The following is a 19481-nucleotide window of genomic DNA, read 5'->3' as shown; positions in this document are numbered from 1 at the left end:
TAGTTTTAAAATCTGTTGTCTGTAGCAGAAGCCCAGGCCCTTATGTGTGTGTGAATGTGAGCGTGTAGTGGTGTTTAGTGTTGTGTGCATGTATGCAAAAGTGTGTGTGTGTGTGTATGTGAGTGTGTGTATGTTTATGTGTGAATGAGCCTGTTCCAGGCTGGCAGGCAATAGGAAGCATGCGGTGCAGCTCTTACTTAAATCCCCATCCCGTCCCCCCCAGCACTATGGCTGCCATCAGGATGGCCCCTGCGATGGAGCCTATGATAAGGTTGGTGGCACTAGGACCTGTAGAAGGGCATGATGGGAGAGAAACATGACGTAAGCTGCAGGGGGCACCTGCTCAGCATGCAGGGTTTACACATCAAATGCTGGACTTCACTTATGTTATACACTCTTTCAGTCATGTGATTACTCAGGATGCGTGTGACATAGGAAAAGCTTGGGAATCCGTAGGGTAGATTATGCTCAACTAACTTACCATTAATAGAATAGTGTGTGTGCGTGTGGGATGTTATTGGACGTGGGTATGGAGAATTTAGGGGCTGCAGATTTTGGCACAGGGGAGCGGCACAAGTTGGTTTGTCGGGTAAGATCTTAAAGCGGGTGTTTTGAGCTACGCTACCAACGCAAGACTGACGAAAACAAATGCACAGACACACACACAAAGAAACACTAACCTACAAACACACTCATGGTGAACTTTCACCCACTCACGCACACGTCGGACCTAGTTAAAATGGATTATTTTGCTCAGCTCAGAAAGTGGGCCAGTTCCGAGGGGATTTTGTGTCAATGTCAGTCCAAGTCATCTCATGTTTTTCCAGCTTCCTCGGTTGTTCTTCGCTCTTGATCCTCGCTTTGAATCTTTTGTTCTATGTAAATGCCCCACATGGACCAGAGAGGGAAGTACCGCAACACTCCATTAACACAGGGTGATAGTAAAAATATCCATGATAATAGCAGCCAGGGGGAGAGGAGAAAATAAGAGATAGACCAATCAATCAGTCCAATTACACGACAAAAATTACAAGGCACCATCACATTCAACACAACGGACAAAGCCACTGGGAGAACACGTACACACAACCGCACGTACACGCGCACACACAGGGGATCACAGGATCTCCCTCTTGCTGGGGGAGTGGCATTAAAGGGTTAAGAGGTGCTTACTCTATTCCCCACCCTGTGCCTCCAAAAATCACCCCCAGGGCCAGAATGGTCCCTGCCACTGCCCCTATCAGCCTGTTTGTGGCCACGCTCACTGTGCAGAGGAAATAGGGGTGATTCAGCAGAGAAAATGTCACTCAAGGCCCCATTTTTAAAAAATTGTACACGTACTAGTGTTTGCAAAAGTTTTGTGAGTGGGAAAAGTGACACCTACAAAAAGCAGTGATCTTTGGAAATGGCTTTGCAGTGGATTTTCTTTTTTTGGAGTTAAGGTGTGTATGCAACTGAGGACTATCTGTGTATGTTTATGGCAAGCTTTTTATGTTTAGAGAATTAGGAGAGGTCACGAACCCTTGGGACCCGGGTCCTCGATGATGGGCGGCACTTTCGGGGGGTCGTGCATGCTGCAGTCAGTCCCTGCCCAGGTAGCGTCACAGGTGCAGGTTGCTTCATTATTGCACACCTGAAAGATGATACACAGTAGGAGAAATATGTCAGTATGCTGTACTGACAGTTTTTAATAATAGTAAATAAAAACAAATAAGCATATCATTTTGTAAAAAAAATTTATTTGCAAGTCTTTGCATCTCTACTTCCTACAATTTGAAGTACTAAAAACATTATATTTAAAAAACAAATTTCTTCAGGTTTTATAAATATAGTAATATTTAATAATATTTTATACACTGAATTTTTGCTTTAGTACAATAACAATATAAATGCCAATTTCATTCAGTTGATCACTTTTATTATAATTTAGATTTAAAGCAATATATCTGTATAATATCATGCTTATAATTAGTGTATCATTTCTTACACTATAAATGTGTCTTTATAATACACACACTATAACTCAAATCATTCTAATTTGCTGATTTGCTGATCATTTCTTAGTATTACCAATGTTAAATACAGTTGTTCTGCGTAATATTTTTGTGGAAACCGTGATAATTAATTCTACATGAATAGAAAGTTCAAGAACATAATTTATTTCAAATATAATTTTATTTGTAGCAATGTAAAAGTCTTTACTGTCACTCTGATCAATGCATCCTTGCTGAATAAAAGTATTAACAACTTTTTTTTTTTTTGTCTTACTGACCCAGAACTTTTGAACGGCAAGGTAGCTGCCATTATATTTTTGGAAGGAGGTCACTTGCAAGCAGATTGCCATATTTGACAGGACTTGGCACTTAAAGGTTTAAAAACCCCATGCTTAAGTGAATCCAGCAGTTTCCTCTCTCCAAAATTCAACAAACCTGATGTCAGCAAATCCCAAAGCACTACAGGCAAAGAATGTGTCTGATTGGCTATTTTACTGACATTGAGAGGCAACTCCCCAAAAAGTTAAGCACTTTTAAGCAAATCAAAATCAGTCTCCGTCTTATAGATGTTGGATACCCATGGCAATGTGTTATTTTTAGGTGTCTTGAATAGATTATCAATCCTCTGGATATGAACTAAATGCATGGGATGAATTCAATCCCTGTTGTTAACATTCTGGATTAAATTTGTAAGTGGATTTGAGTGGATTTCTGGCTTTGGTGAGTGGGAATTCAAACAGGATTATTTTCAAGGGTTGTCACAACATTGTTAGGGTTGTCACAACACCAAAATGTCAGTAGTCGGTACCAATTTCGGTACCAGAGTAAATACTGCTGAATTAAGTACTTTTAAAAAGCTTGTAGTTATCACTGTCAATCATTCCAGTGTCTGTTTCAATCACACATTGTCAATCCAGAAACTTTGCAGTGGATTTAGCAGCAGGACTTGACATTAAGCCTTGTCATGTGCTTGTCCTTGTTCAAGAAAAAAAAAGCTGCTTGTCCGGAAAAAATAGCATTTGTTTATGGTGTAAATATAATTTATTATGTTTTGGCATATTTGAATCTGCATTTTTTTTACCTTTATAAAGGGTGTCCCCCCAATATTATTAAATTATTTATCTTTCATTTTATTTCAATTAGAACAAGACCAAATTAAATCTTTTACACCGAAAAAAATTGCAACTACATTAATTAAGGTTATGAGACTGTTTTAAATATTTTTTTGAAAATACAAATAAGAAATTGGGGGGGGATGATACTTTTAAACATGTAACTAAACCGCCAGTAGGTGGTGGCAAGTGACCTTCTTAATAACGAGTCATTGATTCAAATGATTCGTTCAAACGGCTGATTCATTCAAGAATGTGGCAGTTATTTATGAATGGTTCATTGAATCTTTCACTCAACCGATTTGTTCAAAACACTGAATTACATTATATTATATATAACAGTACATTATAGGCTACATTATATAGCCTATTATTATCCACTATCGATCACCACTTACACTAAACATAATAAAATCAGTGTCATTCTCACGTTTTGCTGATTCCCTAGTTATTTTTTTGTTATTGACGTTTTAATCAGGCTACTTGTCTGGTCGGCAAGTAAAATTTACTTTCATCTGCCCCTTCAAAAAATCCACTTGATGTGTGTGGCTCACACTGAACAAAACAAAACCTTGTGGGTTTTAGCAGTGTTTAGCATATTTTGACCAACTAACACCTCTGATAGGCCATTGCGTTCACATACTCAATAATTACGATTGTGATTCAACGCTTGTAAAAACTTTGATGCTCACAGAGCGCTCAAACAGATATGACTGAGAGCGTTTGAAAACAGAGTCTATCAGTGGGTACCAAATATACCTGGTATGCTTATTTTTTTATACTGACTGGTACCATTACATTTGACAACCCTAGTGACTGTGGTTTGCGACAAGTCCAAGTAGCAGTGAGTGTCAGATGGTGATCACTCACGCCGTGAGAAGAGCAGACTCGGCCGCCAGGGCCAGACGGACAGGCTGTGAGGTTCAGGGAGGAGATGGGTAGACATTTCCGCTCAAGGCACATCATAGAGGGGCCGCATGGCGAACCGTCTTCCACATACCCAAGATCAGTGTCATCATCCAACAGCACATGTCCCCCGCTACAGACGATGGAGAAACAGAAAATGTCAAAAATTTTAATTTCAAAAGATTTGTCCTGAAGATTAAGTGGGAAAAGATTTGCAGAGACCCAGGAACAGACCTACAGTCCACCAGTCGCCCCTGATGGTTAAAGGTGGTGGGAGTGACGTCACCCTTCAGTGTTCCGATCCTTGGGATTCTCCCAATATTACTGCACAGCAGGTACCCGCAGAACACGTCGCTGTAAATCCACAGGATTTGGAAAGTATTAGAGATGGTGTCTAGACGGTAACCCATGTTCTGCAAATTTCACGTGGGATTCACATACAGATTTTTCCAGCATTTATTGGCAAACATTCGCTGCTTGTTCTAATTTCCTTACACCCACGTAGATCAAGATGTTGCTGATATTATCAGTAGCATACAATATAAGTAAACTATGCCAATAAAACAAGACTCTCAACTCACATAAATACCCATGCCAATAAAGGGAATTTTGCGCAGGTTCAGGCGTATGCATGAATTTCGTACTCACACTTTTAGGTTGAAATGTACAGAAAGTTTTATACATTAGGCCCCTGGTTCACAAACTTAAGGAGACATAAAGTTTTCAATGCTTTCCATCATTTTCAGCATGTTTAAAGAAAGTGAAAAAGCATTAACAGCAAGGCACATTCCTGAAAACTTTGCAGAACAAGAGTTTCCATCTAGACTTGACCTGGTTTTGCACCATTTTAAAGATTCATGGTGCCGCATATTCCTGCTCTCTAAATAATTTGGGGAACGGACTCACTGTTTGCTGCAGGGCACCCATTTGTCTCCATCTCTCCCACAATTGCCTTTTTCTGTCCCCTCTGTATTTAACTTCTCATAGCAGTGCTTCTCTGACCCTCCAGCCTCTGAGAGAACAGACAGAAAGAGCAGCAGGAGGAAAGAATGAAGTTAGGAAAAAGAGGAACCGCACGCAAGCGGGTATCTGCAGTTGTTTTAGTGTTTTCTTTGGCAAGAAGAGTTGAGTACTCTGAAAGCATCAGTGTCACTCACTTGAACCCCAGATGTATTTGCATTGACTGTCCCGAGTCTTACATTCACCACTGTAACAGCGGCCCTGGAATAGTAGCAGAGGGTTTGATCAAAAATAGCCTAAATATTGTTCTGCCATGTATCTAAAATTGCTTTATATAGATATTATCTGACCTGATTGAGCTGACAGGAGTAGCCGTCTTGCTTATGAAGATTAGGGGGGCACTGTAAGAATAACAAAGATCTTTAGATATTATTTTTGCAAAAAGAATAATAAAAAATAATAAAAAGATACCCAGTATTTTTACTATTTAGTTCAGCATTATTTAAGTTTTAGTATTTTCTGATGATACTAAATGAGATTTGCTTTAGTCACTGGACACAAAAACTATATTTTCTTGGAGGGAAGATTGTGAAACAGGTTATTTAATGGTACTTGGAAAAATGAGAGACAACTGACAACTGCACTATCAAAGTTAATGTTTCAGCCCCGCATATTATTTAGAAGTGTTAAAACTGCAGGCGGGCTGTCATTTAGTGAATAACATGCCTTCTGTTATGGCGGTTATGGCGAATAGTGAAGCTTTGGAGTGTGGGGGTATGACACATCATCATCACCAGCTATGTTTCCATCCAAAGTTGAACATTTAAAGGGGTCCTTGATTATGATTTCACTTTTTTAACTTTAGTTAGTGTGTAATGTTGCTGTTTGATCATAAACAACATCTGCAAAGTTACGATACTCAAAGTTCAATGCAAAGGGAGATATTTACTTTTACAGAAATCGCTTTTTAAGGACTACAACAAACGGCTGGTAGGGACTACAACAAGATTCTTCCCGGGTTGGTGACATCACTAACCCTAAAATTGACATAAACTCCACCCCTGAAAAACACAACAAAGGAGATGAGGCCATGTTGGGCTGCTTTAGAGAAGAGGAAGAGTTGTTGTAGTAGAGTGTTGTTGTCATGCCGTCATTTTACGCCGGACTGCTTCACAAACGAGGGTCAATTCAACACTGGATTTGAACAAAAGCACTGCAACTAACTACATAAATTTATCCACTAACCATTCAGAAACGTCCAGTTTCATTCTAAAAGTTGTAACTTCTTCCTGAGTCTCTCCATCAGTGTCGACTCCGGTTTGAACAATGTAAGGCTGAACACCAACACTCCTCATCACTCCTCATTTTGGCTGCGTGAGATTCTCCAGCTTTGTTGTTGTTGAGCTGTTAAAGCTCCGCCCTCTATTGGAAAGGGGTCGGGAGCAGCAGCTCATTTGCATTTAAAGAGACACACACAAAAACGGCGTGTTTTTGCTCACACCCAAATAGGGGGAAATTTGGCAAGCTATAATAAATGATCTGTGGGGGATTTTGAGCTGAAATTTCACAGACACATTCTGGGGACACCAGAGACTTATTTTACATCTTATATTAAAAAGGGCATTATAGGTCCCCTTTAACTTATGCGCAAAATTGGAATATCGCATTAAAAGATTTCGGAATAAAGCACTGCTTTCATCCCATTTGCTTCTGGGGGGGGAATTAAACCAAATTCTTCCGATGACAGAAGGTTCTTTATTTCAGAATGATCAAACCAACATTTGAAATGCTGTGCGATGCAACTGGTCTGCAGGGTAGTCCAGTTATCCAATTACATCCACTGTTGAAGCAAAGTCAAGTGATTTTTTTTGTTGCGCATCAAGGGATTTATTCGGTAAACCTGTTTCGAAATCGTAGTTCATTCAAATGTCTTCTTATCTGATAAAAAAATTTACCTGCCTCAATCGAGCGCATACGTTTTTTATGCACGTTTTTTGTATTAATGTGCATCTTGTTTTTTTTTTAAGCAATATCTTAAAATGTGCATAAAAATAGGCGGATGGAAACATAGCTAATGTGATTGACATGTAGATAATGTTGCGTCATCTGAATAAATTGCTTAGTGGCTCATTGTCAGGAAACTGTACCAGTTATACTATAATTATTATTTACAGGAGAAATCAGATCTAACTATCATTTTAATGTATTTATTTGTATAATGCAAATATTTAAATAAAAATTGTATTTTTAAATGTTTGTTTCATGGGAATATCAGCAAATATGAATATTCATCACATTACATTTTAACGAGCTATACAGAAATTAGAAAAAAATTAAATACTACCCCAATTTAGCTTTAACTGAAATTAAACTATGCTTTTACTATGTAGTAAAAATATTTATGCACTTGTCCTTCTCTTTCTGTTTGACATTTCCCCATTAAAAATGTTTTAATATATCAGAATTCATATTTAAATAATTTACATCATTTAAAGAAAATAAAAACTGTTTTAGAAAAAAGAAGAGCAAAACCTGTCCCGAGTCTCCTGAACAAGTCTCTGATATGTCACAATCATTTACAGCATATCGACAGCCGTATCCCCGTGGGTAGAACTGAAAAAAGTATTGAGAGAAACAAGTGATCAGTGCATTGTAAGACACTCAGTAGGTGAGGTTGGTGGAAGTCATGATGAAGTGTCTTACCAGGCATGTGCTGTTGCAGCAGGGGCCGTCACTGCAGTGCGCTCCATTAGACAGAGAACATTTTTTACAGCAGTCTTTATAGCACTCCTGCACAACCAGAGGAAAATAAAAATGGCTAGCAAACGTGAAATTATGTTTTGATATTGTCTGTAAGAAAGTATGTTCTATGTAAAAAAAAAAAAAAGTGCTAACCATTCGGGCTCCACAGTCGCACTCCTCTCCCACTTCCACGTAACCATTTCCACATTCTGTAGCCTCAAAGAGCTGCCGACACAAAGCACAAGTTTTATCCAGCATCATGTCCACTGATTTTGCTTGAACTTGATTTTTGCTTTAAGTTTGCTGTCAATGACAACCAGTCACAATACATGTGAGAACTGATGACATTTGGTGTCACTGCTATAAAACCTGCTTCAACGTTTCAACTTCAGCTTTCGGTTGAAAACCTATTTTTTGTGGGTTGCGGGTACATGAACAGAACAAACAGAGAAAGGCAAGTAGATCCAAAAATAGATTAGTAGGAGGGTAGGATCCAAAAATAGTGCAAAACTTTAACATACATTATTAAAAAGAAGTGCACGCCAAGACAGCAGGATTTTAAAAGAGGGTTTAGAGCAGAGGTATGGAAGCTTGTTTCTGCCGTATCCTCCTGAGAACCAGGAAAAAAATGTATACATTTAGTATTTTTTCATGTCATTACATTGTTTAGAGCATGAGATAAAAAATGGAAAAATAACATTATTCATATGTTTATGCTTATGTCCTCTGTAGAGGACAGGACACCAGTTAAAAAACATGAATAGGCAAAAACAAAAAGACATGAATAGGCAAAAAATAAAAAAAGACATGAATAGGCAAAACCAATGGGATTTATTTTTAAATCACCAATCAATTTTTAGGTTTAAGGATTTTTTATACCAAACGATGTATAAAGATGAACTATGTTATGAAATATATAACAGAATGATTTGATATGCAATATGTGTGTAAAATAGCCATAAGTGGGTTTTCCCATTCGATACATTGTATCTAATTTGCATATTAATGTGTTCTTGGGGCAACATGTAATGACAGAAGACGTGTAATAATGGGAGTAATAATCTGCAAGATTTTCATAATAATATCTTATATTTCATAGGAATACTGAAATGTAATTTCTTTCCCTTTTTACTTGTTGTGTCTCCCAAAATGTGTAATAAACCAAGCAGCAACCTCCCCCAGTTTCTCGTGAAGCCAATATGGAATTGACTTAAACTGCGATTCATCGACTGGCCACTAGGGACAGGCTGCAGAGAGCAGAATCTCATTGAGTCCCATGTTAAATTGGGCAAGTTTACAGCAGAAAAAAACATGTGTACAGTCTGGTTCAAATTGTGGATTTGGTCTGTATAGCTAATTTTGCCCTTCATGACAACTCTGAGAGGGGTGAATTTTTTTAAAACTCATCCGTTTAAATTATATTGAGCCTTAAAGTTCTGCATAATTAAGGGCGTGGTCACTTGAGTGACAGGTAGATTGCAGCTGCTGTCTGTGAGCCGTCATGTGACCTCAGCTGCTGAATTTGGCATCTCAGCCGTATTTTTTTTTTAATACAATTATAAAATATGGCTTGCTGCATTAATAGTCGAGACTGATAGATGTGCTCGCATGCGGAACAGAACACACATTGTAGGATCGGCATTGCCTAAAAGTTCCTGAGATTTACTACAATGACAACAGCAGGACGATATAAAACTCAGACAGCACTGCTTGGATATTATAACTAAAACTGCTGCACTATTTTGAAAAATTATACTTTGGCTCATTTGTTTGTTAGATACGATCACACACAGTTTTACAACATAAAGGCTGCTCAGATTGCATTATTGCTTGAAGAACGATGATGGAGAGCAGATCATTCAGAAGAAATGTGATGCAAACAATGGATAATATATCAATATTTCATGGATTTAACGCTTTCGTGGACAAAAAGTACTGTTTTTTTGTTTTGCAATGGACATTTTACTCAAGTGCCACGGATTGGATTCATCTTGTGATCTCTGTTTTCATTATAAAGGTATGAAGTTCTGTTTGATTTTTCGTGTTATTTGCACACCCGACACAAATTAATTACTGGTGTTGAAGCATCTATATCTTATAAAAGAAAAAATAAAATAAAAACACCATAGATTGACAGTAAAGCTTTAGTACTTTCTAATGATATTGTGATCTTCATTAATATTTCAGATAGTATAGATAGCTCCTGCTAACATGGTCACGTAGCGCTAGGCGGGCGTGGTTTCAGCAACCAGTCACATGGGCTCCAACCACGTCCCGCCTCTTTGCCCATTTTCACTTATCCGGGAGTGACTTGCAGGTCAAGTGCTGCTAAGATGGCAGCGGCCTCATTTTCGTTTCAAAACTGCTGTTCAGAACTCTATGGGTGACGTCATGGACACTACGTCCATATTTTTTTACAGTCTATGTAATAAACATGCTTTAAAGGTGCAGTGTAGGCATATGACGGTATCAAATTTTCATGTTGTGATTAATTGATGAAGCTTTTATCACGGTATACGGTATTATCACGATATTAAAATAAGTTGCAAAACCATTTTTGTCATAGTTTAACAGGTTTAAGAACTTTTTTTGTAATAAAACAAAAACAACTCTGACTGAAATTTTCAAAGAGATTAAAATGCAAAAGAATTAGGCTATAAAGAACAACAGATAACACTTTACTCTATTTAATGCATTAACTAAGATTGAGCAATAGCTACATTTGTTACAGAAAGTGTTATTTTTGTTAATGCTAGTTAGGAAACACAACTGATCATTGTTAGTTTTATCTCAGGTCCATTAAATAAGTTATTTTGATTTTAGTAATGTTATTAAACAGTAACTAAGAAATGAACATTAATTAATAATAATTAATACTTTATAAGTATTTTTATTGTCAGTTTAGTGATAAAGAATTAACATGTTAACTAATGAAGCTGTATGTTTTCAAAGTTTTACTGAACAATAACAAATAATCAGAACATTTCTAATCATTACGGGCATGTTGTAGTCCAGATTAAAATATAAAAATGTTTAGGTTTGAAAATAAATATCCTTTTAAGACTTTTTTAAGAATTCAGTATTTGGTGCTGTGATGAACAACACTGAGATTACAAAAAAATGAATGACTGTTTGAAGCATTTTACAAACTTCACTAGCGCAGTTACTTTGTTTGCACGGTTTCCGTGGTAACCGCTGGCAACCGGATTGTTTACGTCTGAGCGCGTGTTCTTTTGACGCAGAATACAGCGGTGTTGTGCATTTTATACGATTGATGGGTAAAGTATTCTTAATTGCCTTATAAAAAATTAATAATTGGTAATAAATTATTATTTACGGTATTCTGAAGTGCAGACGATTACAATATCGTGCATATTCATTATCGCATTACCGAATATCGGCACAAGTCTAGTGCAGTGTGTAAATTTTAGTGTCTAGCGGTGAGGTTGCAAATTGCAATATAGAGAAGCTACGGTGGCCAACACAGGACAAAGATGTCGTCGTCTGTAGAGCAGTTTGTCCGTTTAGGGCTACTGTAGAAACATGCCGGCGCAAAATGGCGACTTAACATGTCAATACCCGCGGTGTATGTAGATAGAAATGGATCATTCTAAGATAATAAAAACATAACGGTTCATTATGTAAGGTCTTTATACACCACTGAAAACATAGTTATGTATATTATACTGCATTTCTGTCAATAGATCCTCCTAAAATTTACACATTGCACATTTAGGTCCTGGTGTCCTCTACAGTGGACATTTATGAAATTTATGTCCTGTTTCATAACAGAAAGTCATTTTGATTTGAAACATTTTCCTGAGATGTTGAGTTATGACAAACAATTTGAAAATTAGTCAGATTTAAATGATAATTACAACATATTATCATATTCTTTTCATCATTTTTAAAAACCAAGAAGAGGCAGTTGTGAAACTTTCAAACATTTGGTATCTCTGAAAAATATCTCTTAAAACTGTGACGTGCGCTGTCAGAGAAACTCACTACAGAGGACAAAAGTCTATTCCTGGGTCCCAGGAGGATCTAAACTCGCAATTGCAAGAAAAAAAAGTCAGAATTGTGAGTCATAAACTCGGAATTGCAAGAAATTAAGTCACAACTGCGAGCAGAATTGTGAAATAAAATTGACCTTTTTTTAATTCCATGGCGGAAACAAGTTTCTATACAGAAGTGACGCCTCCCTTTGTGTCTACGCTGTGTTTGTTCAATCAGGGTGCTTTCACATTAGCACTTTTGGTGCGCACCCGGGTTCGATTGACGTCAGAGTTCGGTACGTTTGGATGATGTGAACACGGTCTTCTGAACTCGGGTGCGCACCCGCGAACCGTACCCGAGTCCACTTAAAAAGGGTGGTCTGGGGTGCGGTTCAAGTGAACTCCGGTACGGTTCGCGTCTGATATGAATGCAAACGTACCAAATTGCGGAAGTGAACCGCTATTAATGCCGTATAATTTGATAAAAATGCGTGTTTGTGTGTGTGTTTCACTCACTTTCCCGACGAGCGTGACGGACATGCTGCAAACAGAGCTGTAGCGTAGCTTCTCTCATTTCTGCTCGCCTTCAGCATTCTACATTCGCGGCAGATAGACGCAAGAGCCGTTGTGAACAAAACCAACGGTTCAAAAACAAAAATATAAAAGTGAGGAGAGCAACGTTATGCATTTTGCCGCCTTCTCCTGTGCCATCGTTACTAAGCAACGTAGTAAACAGCTGCTGGTTTGATGACGCAAACGAACCGCGGTTCGGACCCAAATAATATAATGTGAACACAGTCCAGTGGGCGCAGGGGGAGGGGGGAGCAATCGAACTCGGGTTCGGTCCAGGCAATCGAACCAAGTGTGAAAGCACCCTCATTAGCTGAAAAAATAGATGCCTGTTTTACTGAAAAAGTGCTGTGAAAAATTTCTTATTTTTTCCTGACATATAACTGGGGAAAATAAGTTTAATGAAAAAAACAAAACAAAACAAAAGCAAAAACAATGAAAACCTGTGATTGTAAGTGTCAAGCTACCTTCTGTGGAAAAACAGGCCATTGATATTCACTCAAAGTCTTGTGCAGTTCTTTTAACTTATTCACTTTACATTTGCGGGCATGTGTATGCAGGTGAAGTGTTGTGTTTTTTACACGTTTTTGTATGTTGTCCAAACTATTCTTCAAGCCTACCTTGCTGGGTTTGTTAAACAGACATGAAGCGCCGCCTCTCAAAAGGAAGTTCCTGTAGTCGCTGATGCTGCATTTGGAGAACCTGCGTGGATGTTGCACCCTATGGAGGAGAACAGGGAAAATTAAACCTACACAAATCAAGAAATACGACAGGAACCTAGAAGCTAAAATGCCCGGAAGGTAGTCAGGGAGATGCTATAGAATAATGTGTGCGTTTAACGATACCCAGTGTCTTCCATTATACATCCCACCCATGAATCCATGCAGCCGCACTCCTCTGAGAGAACACAAGAGGGAGTGAGAAAGTCTGTGAGTTCACTTCTGATCAATCCTAAACTCTTACAGTGAACAAATGCAGTAGTTTGTCACCAGACTTACTCCTCCTGATCACAGGATCCCACTGGATACCGAGATTCTGTGCTAAGCTCTGAGAGAGAGAGGCAGCCATTGTCCATGTGCTGCCAAACTGAAAGAGAGAAACAGATACAGCAGTGCATGACTTGTCATTTAAGATTGCTGTAAGGTAAGCTTTTACTGTAAATTGCCCAGTCTGTCTAGCCAGAATGCTGTGTGTGTACCTCACCTCGTTAACACCGATTCCTCTTGATTTGGAACACACACCGCTAATATATGCAACACTGCTCCGGCCATAATGAAACGTCACATTCCTGCAAGCAGAAAGAGATTTTTTTATTGATCTTTATGTTCCCTTTTTCTGTAACTGCATTACCAAACAATGGCATTCAGCCTCATTCTTAGGAAATTGTGTCATTTGTGCAAGACATTTTCAAAAATTCTAGAATTCATTATTACTAACTCTAATCCTAACACTAATGCGCTATATTATTTTTAACCCTGTGACAGTAAGTTTGGAATTTATGAGATTGAACAGAATAAATCACAGATTGTAATTAAAAAATATATAATGCTTTGTTTCAACTGGGTTATATTCAAAATATTTTAGGGTTAAATGTTATCAGACATGAATCAGGCTTTTGTTACCTAATATCATTGCACTTTTGCTTTAATGAAAAAAATGATCACTATGATATTTTTCCAAAACAGATGCACTGATTTGATAAGCCTGAAAAAAAAAAAAAAAAAAACAGTAGAAAGAAAACACACAGCCATAATGTTGAAAAGAAAGAGCTGTGACAAATTATTCATTTTGATATTACATATACAGATAAATTAAAATATTTTATTTTCATAAAGTAAAATTTAGTTTTTTTTAAATTCAATATAAAAGTTTCTGAGAAACGCTTTTGATATTTGAAATCACCAAAACAGACACGCCCCAACCCAAAAGGATCACACCCCTATCTTGATAGCTCCGCCCCAAAATTCACAAACACACTACGGCTGCATCCCATTTCAGAGGCTGCATCCTTCAAAGGAAGCATTCAAAGGCCGATTGCGTCACCGCAGTGCAACAAGGTCAAGGTCGAGGTAGTATTTATTGTCTCCCTTAGGAGAAATTTGTTTTAGATTAGGGAAACTGCTGCCACATCAAGAGATAACACATATAACATACAACATATAAAATAAAATAAAAAATAAAAACACATTTCAATTCCAAAAACCTACATCATAAAAACAGTACGTATATCATATATCAATACACAACACAGTCCTCAATTCCTGCCTCTAATACCCTCTATTACCATTATTTATTTTCCTGTATTTGCTCATTGATTAATTTAATAGACAACGGTAAAAATGAATATTTATATCGGTTATACTTGCATAATGTAACCCTATATCTCCGCTATACACCCTATACAAAAGCTCTCCCAATTCGAAGGCTCCTCCAAATGCGTCCTTTGTTTTCTGTAAACTGAAGGATATAACAGATGGATCCTTCGCGGCGTTGCCTACCCCAAAATTCATTGCACACTGGTGACAACAGATTTTTTGCTGAATTACACTTTTAAATGCAAGTACTTGGTTTCAACTTACTCAAATATCTAATGATCCAAATGTAAAAATAAATAAAAAAAACTCTAAATTGTTTAAAATGTTGACATATCTTACTAAGATGCGATTATATATAGTTTATACTCCTTATTATGTGCAAAAATGGACCATGGTGAACATATTTAGACAGTTTTTGAACCCTGTTTTGTTTTCAGACAGTTTAATATAACTTGAACTAAAAAAAAGTCCAGTACAAACATTACTGTCGCTCATCAACGGTAGCTGTCACAACACTCGTGGCCTGTGAAGTTCGAAGGATGCAACCTCTGAATTGGGACGCAGCTTATGCAACATAGGCACCTCCCCCCCAATGAATGTAAAAGCCCCTTACTGCTGATTGGCTACAAGTGTGTTTGTCAGAAATTGCTTACTGCTCCTTTAAAATGTAATGACGATGAATGCTGATGTGCAAATTGGCTAATATTCAGATGAAAAACAAATATTTAAGACATTTTTATTTTAAAAGATATTTTGCATTATACACTTAACATAGTTAAATAAAATGTCAAAGTTCACACATAAATGGCACACTTTCCTGAAAATGACCCACGCACATTTAGAATTCTACATTTAGAATTCTCATGAAAACAGAATCAACATGGAACAATGAAAAAATCACAATCTTTATCTTGCCCTGAAACTCCCACAACTGAACCGCATCCTTTTGTGTAACTGGCAAACCAAGCGACTCACGTGAAGAGGTGCACGGCATCAGCGTTAATGTTGATGTTCTGTTGTCGGTACTTTGAAAAATCTTTTAACATTTCCAACGGTTTCACGCTCAGAGGAATCCGGTCCCTGTCAGTCCAAATCTCCACAGCAACCAATACCACGCGTGTATTCAGCTGCTCCTTAAAAATCTAAAGGGAATAATATTTGCATTTTAGATTAAGACGAACACAAGATGAGTAAATATTAGGGTAACAATACATATGCAAACATACAGCATCTACGAGGTTGACCACTGATTTGGCAAAGTTCCGGGTATGCTTTTTACTCTTATGCCTTTTAAACTGTAAAAACAAGAGATTAAGATAGAAAATCAGTTTCAAGGTTGTGCAGTACATGAAAGATATGGAAACATTTGTTATTTAGTGCCCTCTAGTGGATAATTTGTACAGAAATAAGCAGGGGTGCCCTATTTGTACTTGCAACAATTTCAGAGCTTTGATTCAGAAATGCATACAAAAATGAAATTTTCAGACTAAGATAATTCATACGGTTTGTCTGGATGATCTCACCGTGTTGTGGTCAGCGACAATCATTATTTCCAGATACTTCATCTCCTCAAAAATGTTACGTGGCATCTAAGAAAATCATAGCAAAATCAAAATTATAAGCCATAATGTTGAAGGAACAGTGGAGCACATGGAAAAGGTTGAGAGTCATTTTCTTACAGCTCTTTTCCTCCTCCTCTTTAACCAAGGCATGCTAGCAAAAATATGTTTTTCTTCTTCTTTTTCCTCAACTGGGTCATCAGCAGCTGAGGGAAACAGACATGAAGGTAACCATGGAGATGAGAGTGGTGATATAATATCTTGCCACATATCTTTAGGACCTTGGCACACTTACCCCAGTCACCTGGGACAGAGGTCACATGAAGCGATGATGCTCGTCGCAAAGTGTGGGGTCGTGCCCCTGTTTCCTAAATGGTACAAACATGGTGACATTTGTAGACAAGATGTGAGAATCAAGGCCGTAACCATGTTGTGAACACTGAGGGGACCGAATTTGTTTTGGTCTTTTTATTTAAAGAAATTAAAGGATTAAAAAAGGATTTAAGTGAATAAAGAAAATTAAGTTGTGAAGTAATCAATTGAAACTATTTGCAAATAATATTTTGCACGCAATTAATCGTACGTCCAATAGGGGTGGTACATGTATTTATCCTGGTGCATGCAGTCAGTCGACGAATACAGTCAGTCACAGGCGACCCACACTCCAATCCAGAAGGGGGCGTGCACACTAATTGTTTTCTACCAGTAAAAAGTGCAGAAGAAGAAGAGACATGTTTATATGTATGGCGCTGACATCTTGTGCTGATTTGGGACCTGAATCCGCGCAGTAGTGAGCATGAAGTGGGCCGCACGCTATCAAGGTCCCGCCCACAATCCCGCAGAATCAGTTAGTACAGTTTACTGCTAAACGACACATTATGTCGGTGTGAAATAAACAGTTATGGAAATGTAGAAATTAAAGTTAAAGCTCCAATCTCCATCTCTCCTGAAAAAAGTCTGTTGGTGCCTCAGTGACTTCTTCTCTCAGAGAAGCTGTCAATCACAGCTGTCAATCATGATGTCACACCCTCATTTTTATAGCATCAACTAACTTATTTAAAAAAACGAACAGTTGAACTTACATCAGCGTGATAAAAACTACATAAAATGACAGAAACCATCTGTGAAAAAATTATTTAAAGTGTAATTTAATTGTTTACACAGCAAAATCCCCGGTGTTAAATCAACTCTGCTCAGATTACATATGGTCCCTCTCTATATAGTGTTAAAGTAACACTGAAGCAGAGTGAAAGTTAATTAAGTGATTCAACGCATTTATGATTGAGCATTAGTGATGAACACCTGCTGTTAACAAGCAGAATCACTGAAAAGAAACACAATAACTACAAAGGAATTCCATCCACAGCCTTAGATGAAATCAACTGAAGATAAAAGACATTAAATCTCTCAAGATCTGATTAAACAACTCCACAAACAGCATATTATCATTATATTAACTGTAACTCTGCTTCATTGTTATTTTAACTCTATGTAGAGAGGGACCATATGTTCTCTGAGCAGAGTTGATTTTTTTATTTTGCTGTGTAGTTTGTCTTACATCCCATTAAATTACATGGAGAGGGCGGGGTTTATGACCTATACTGGGACCAACCACCGGGGGCGATCGAGACGCTTTGGCTTTACTATTCAGGACTTGTGCGGCACGCTTGGTTTACATATAATCTCTCAACTAATGTTTCAACTGCGGAAAGATATCAATAAGCATGTTAGTTCGCTAGAGATATTAACTCTAGAGAGGAGCATTTTGTATATGCACTATATTAGCTTATTCATTATATTTACATTATATTTATATTTAAAGTTATGACAGCCACTGTGCCACAAATGATTAAAAATGAATGAATTAACTTAATAATTAGATTTAGAAGTTAATGTAAAACCTACCTTTTGTGCAATTTACATTATTTAAGTGTTGATTATTGGACTCTGTTGTTAATTTTATCATTTAATATTATAGTAATGTGTAAGTAAGGGCTCCCTATATAGTTTACAGCATTAGCTGAGATAGATTTTTTATCCTTAAGAACATTTTAATTATAACAGAATTTCTTTAAACACAAAGAGACATTTGTTAAAGGTGCCCTCGAATGAGAAATTGAATTTATCTTGGCATAGTCAAATGACAAGAGTTCAGTACATGAAAATGACATACAGTGAGTCTCAAACTCCATTGTTTCCTCCTCCTTATATAAATCTCATTTGTTTGAAAGACCTCTGAAGAACAGGCGAATCAAAACATAACACCAACTGTTACGTAACAGTCGGGATCATTAACATGTACGCCCACAATATTTGCATATGCCAGCCCATGTTCCCAACATTATGAAAGGCATTACACAAGGGCAGCCAGTATTAATGTCTGGATCTGTGCACAGGTGAATCATCAGACTAGGTAAGCAAGCAAGAACAATAGCAAAAAATGGCAGATGGAGCAATAATAACTGACATGATCCATGATAACATGATATTTTTACTGATATTTGTAAACTGTCTTTCTAAATGTTTCATTAGCATGTTGCTAATGTACTGTTAAATGTGGTTAAAGTTACCATCGTTTCTTACTGTATTCATGGAGACAAGAGCCGTCGCTATTTTCATCATTAAACACTTGCAGTCTGTATAATGCATAAACACAACTTCATTCTTTATAAATCTCTCCAACAGTGTAGCATTAGCCGTTAGCCACGGAGCACAGCCTCAAATTCATTCAGAATCAATGTAAACAATATAACAGTATACAATACTCACATAATCTGACGCATGCATGACGAACACTTTGTAAAGATCCATTTGAGGGTTATATTAGCTGTGTGAACTTTGTTTAGGCACTGTTCAAGGCAAGCATTAGCTCCGTGGGCGGGGAGCACGAGAATTAAAGGGCCAGCAGCCCCTGAATCGCCTCATTTATAATGATGCCCCAAAATAGGCAGTTAAAAAAATTAATAAAAAAAAAATCAATGGGGTATTTTGAGCTGAAACTTCACAGACACATTCAGGGGACACCTTAGACTTAAAAAAAAAAAAAGTTCTAGGGCACCTTTAAAAAAAAAAAGGAAAAATAAAAAGGCAATTTTATGTTTAGTTTTCTCGCCTTGCTGTACTGAACCTGAACCGAACTGTGACTTCAATACTGTACCGTTACAGCTCTAATGTCAAATAACTGCCAAACGCAAAACATTACTAGTCTTGTCACATTCAGTTATGAACTATATGTACTATAAGAAAGAAGAATGATAGCATATTTTCAGTTCAAAACGGTGACATTTGATTTACTCACTTTGTCGGTATTTTTATAATTTTATAATTT

The 19481-nt window shown here is 37.4% G+C and overlaps 1 protein-coding gene across 1 annotated transcript in view; it reads right to left on the bottom strand.

The window, feature by feature from the left end:
- adam23a (ADAM metallopeptidase domain 23a) overlaps nt 1-19481 on the bottom strand; it is a 32058-nt gene that overhangs the window by 4117 nt on the left and 8460 nt on the right. The window contains exons 7-25 of the mRNA XM_067373109.1: nt 16449-16521; nt 16274-16359; nt 16118-16183; nt 15821-15889; nt 15570-15736; nt 13483-13567; nt 13278-13365; nt 13125-13176; nt 12900-12999; nt 7868-7939; nt 7676-7762; nt 7505-7585; nt 5323-5373; nt 5170-5233; nt 4919-5024; nt 4247-4366; nt 3977-4145; nt 1522-1633; nt 198-288 (exon numbers count right to left, since the gene is read on the bottom strand). Coding sequence (XP_067229210.1) covers nt 198-288; nt 1522-1633; nt 3977-4145; nt 4247-4366; nt 4919-5024; nt 5170-5233; nt 5323-5373; nt 7505-7585; nt 7676-7762; nt 7868-7939; nt 12900-12999; nt 13125-13176; nt 13278-13365; nt 13483-13567; nt 15570-15736; nt 15821-15889; nt 16118-16183; nt 16274-16359; nt 16449-16521 — 1739 coding nt within the window. The remainder of the gene's footprint in view (nt 1-197; nt 289-1521; nt 1634-3976; nt 4146-4246; nt 4367-4918; nt 5025-5169; nt 5234-5322; nt 5374-7504; nt 7586-7675; nt 7763-7867; nt 7940-12899; nt 13000-13124; nt 13177-13277; nt 13366-13482; nt 13568-15569; nt 15737-15820; nt 15890-16117; nt 16184-16273; nt 16360-16448; nt 16522-19481) is intronic.

This window comes from Chanodichthys erythropterus, chromosome 21 (genome assembly GCF_024489055.1).
Source record: "Chanodichthys erythropterus isolate Z2021 chromosome 21, ASM2448905v1, whole genome shotgun sequence".
Classification (NCBI taxonomy): domain Eukaryota; kingdom Metazoa; phylum Chordata; class Actinopteri; order Cypriniformes; family Xenocyprididae; genus Chanodichthys; species Chanodichthys erythropterus.
This window is presented reverse-complemented; position numbering and strand designations above follow the sequence as displayed.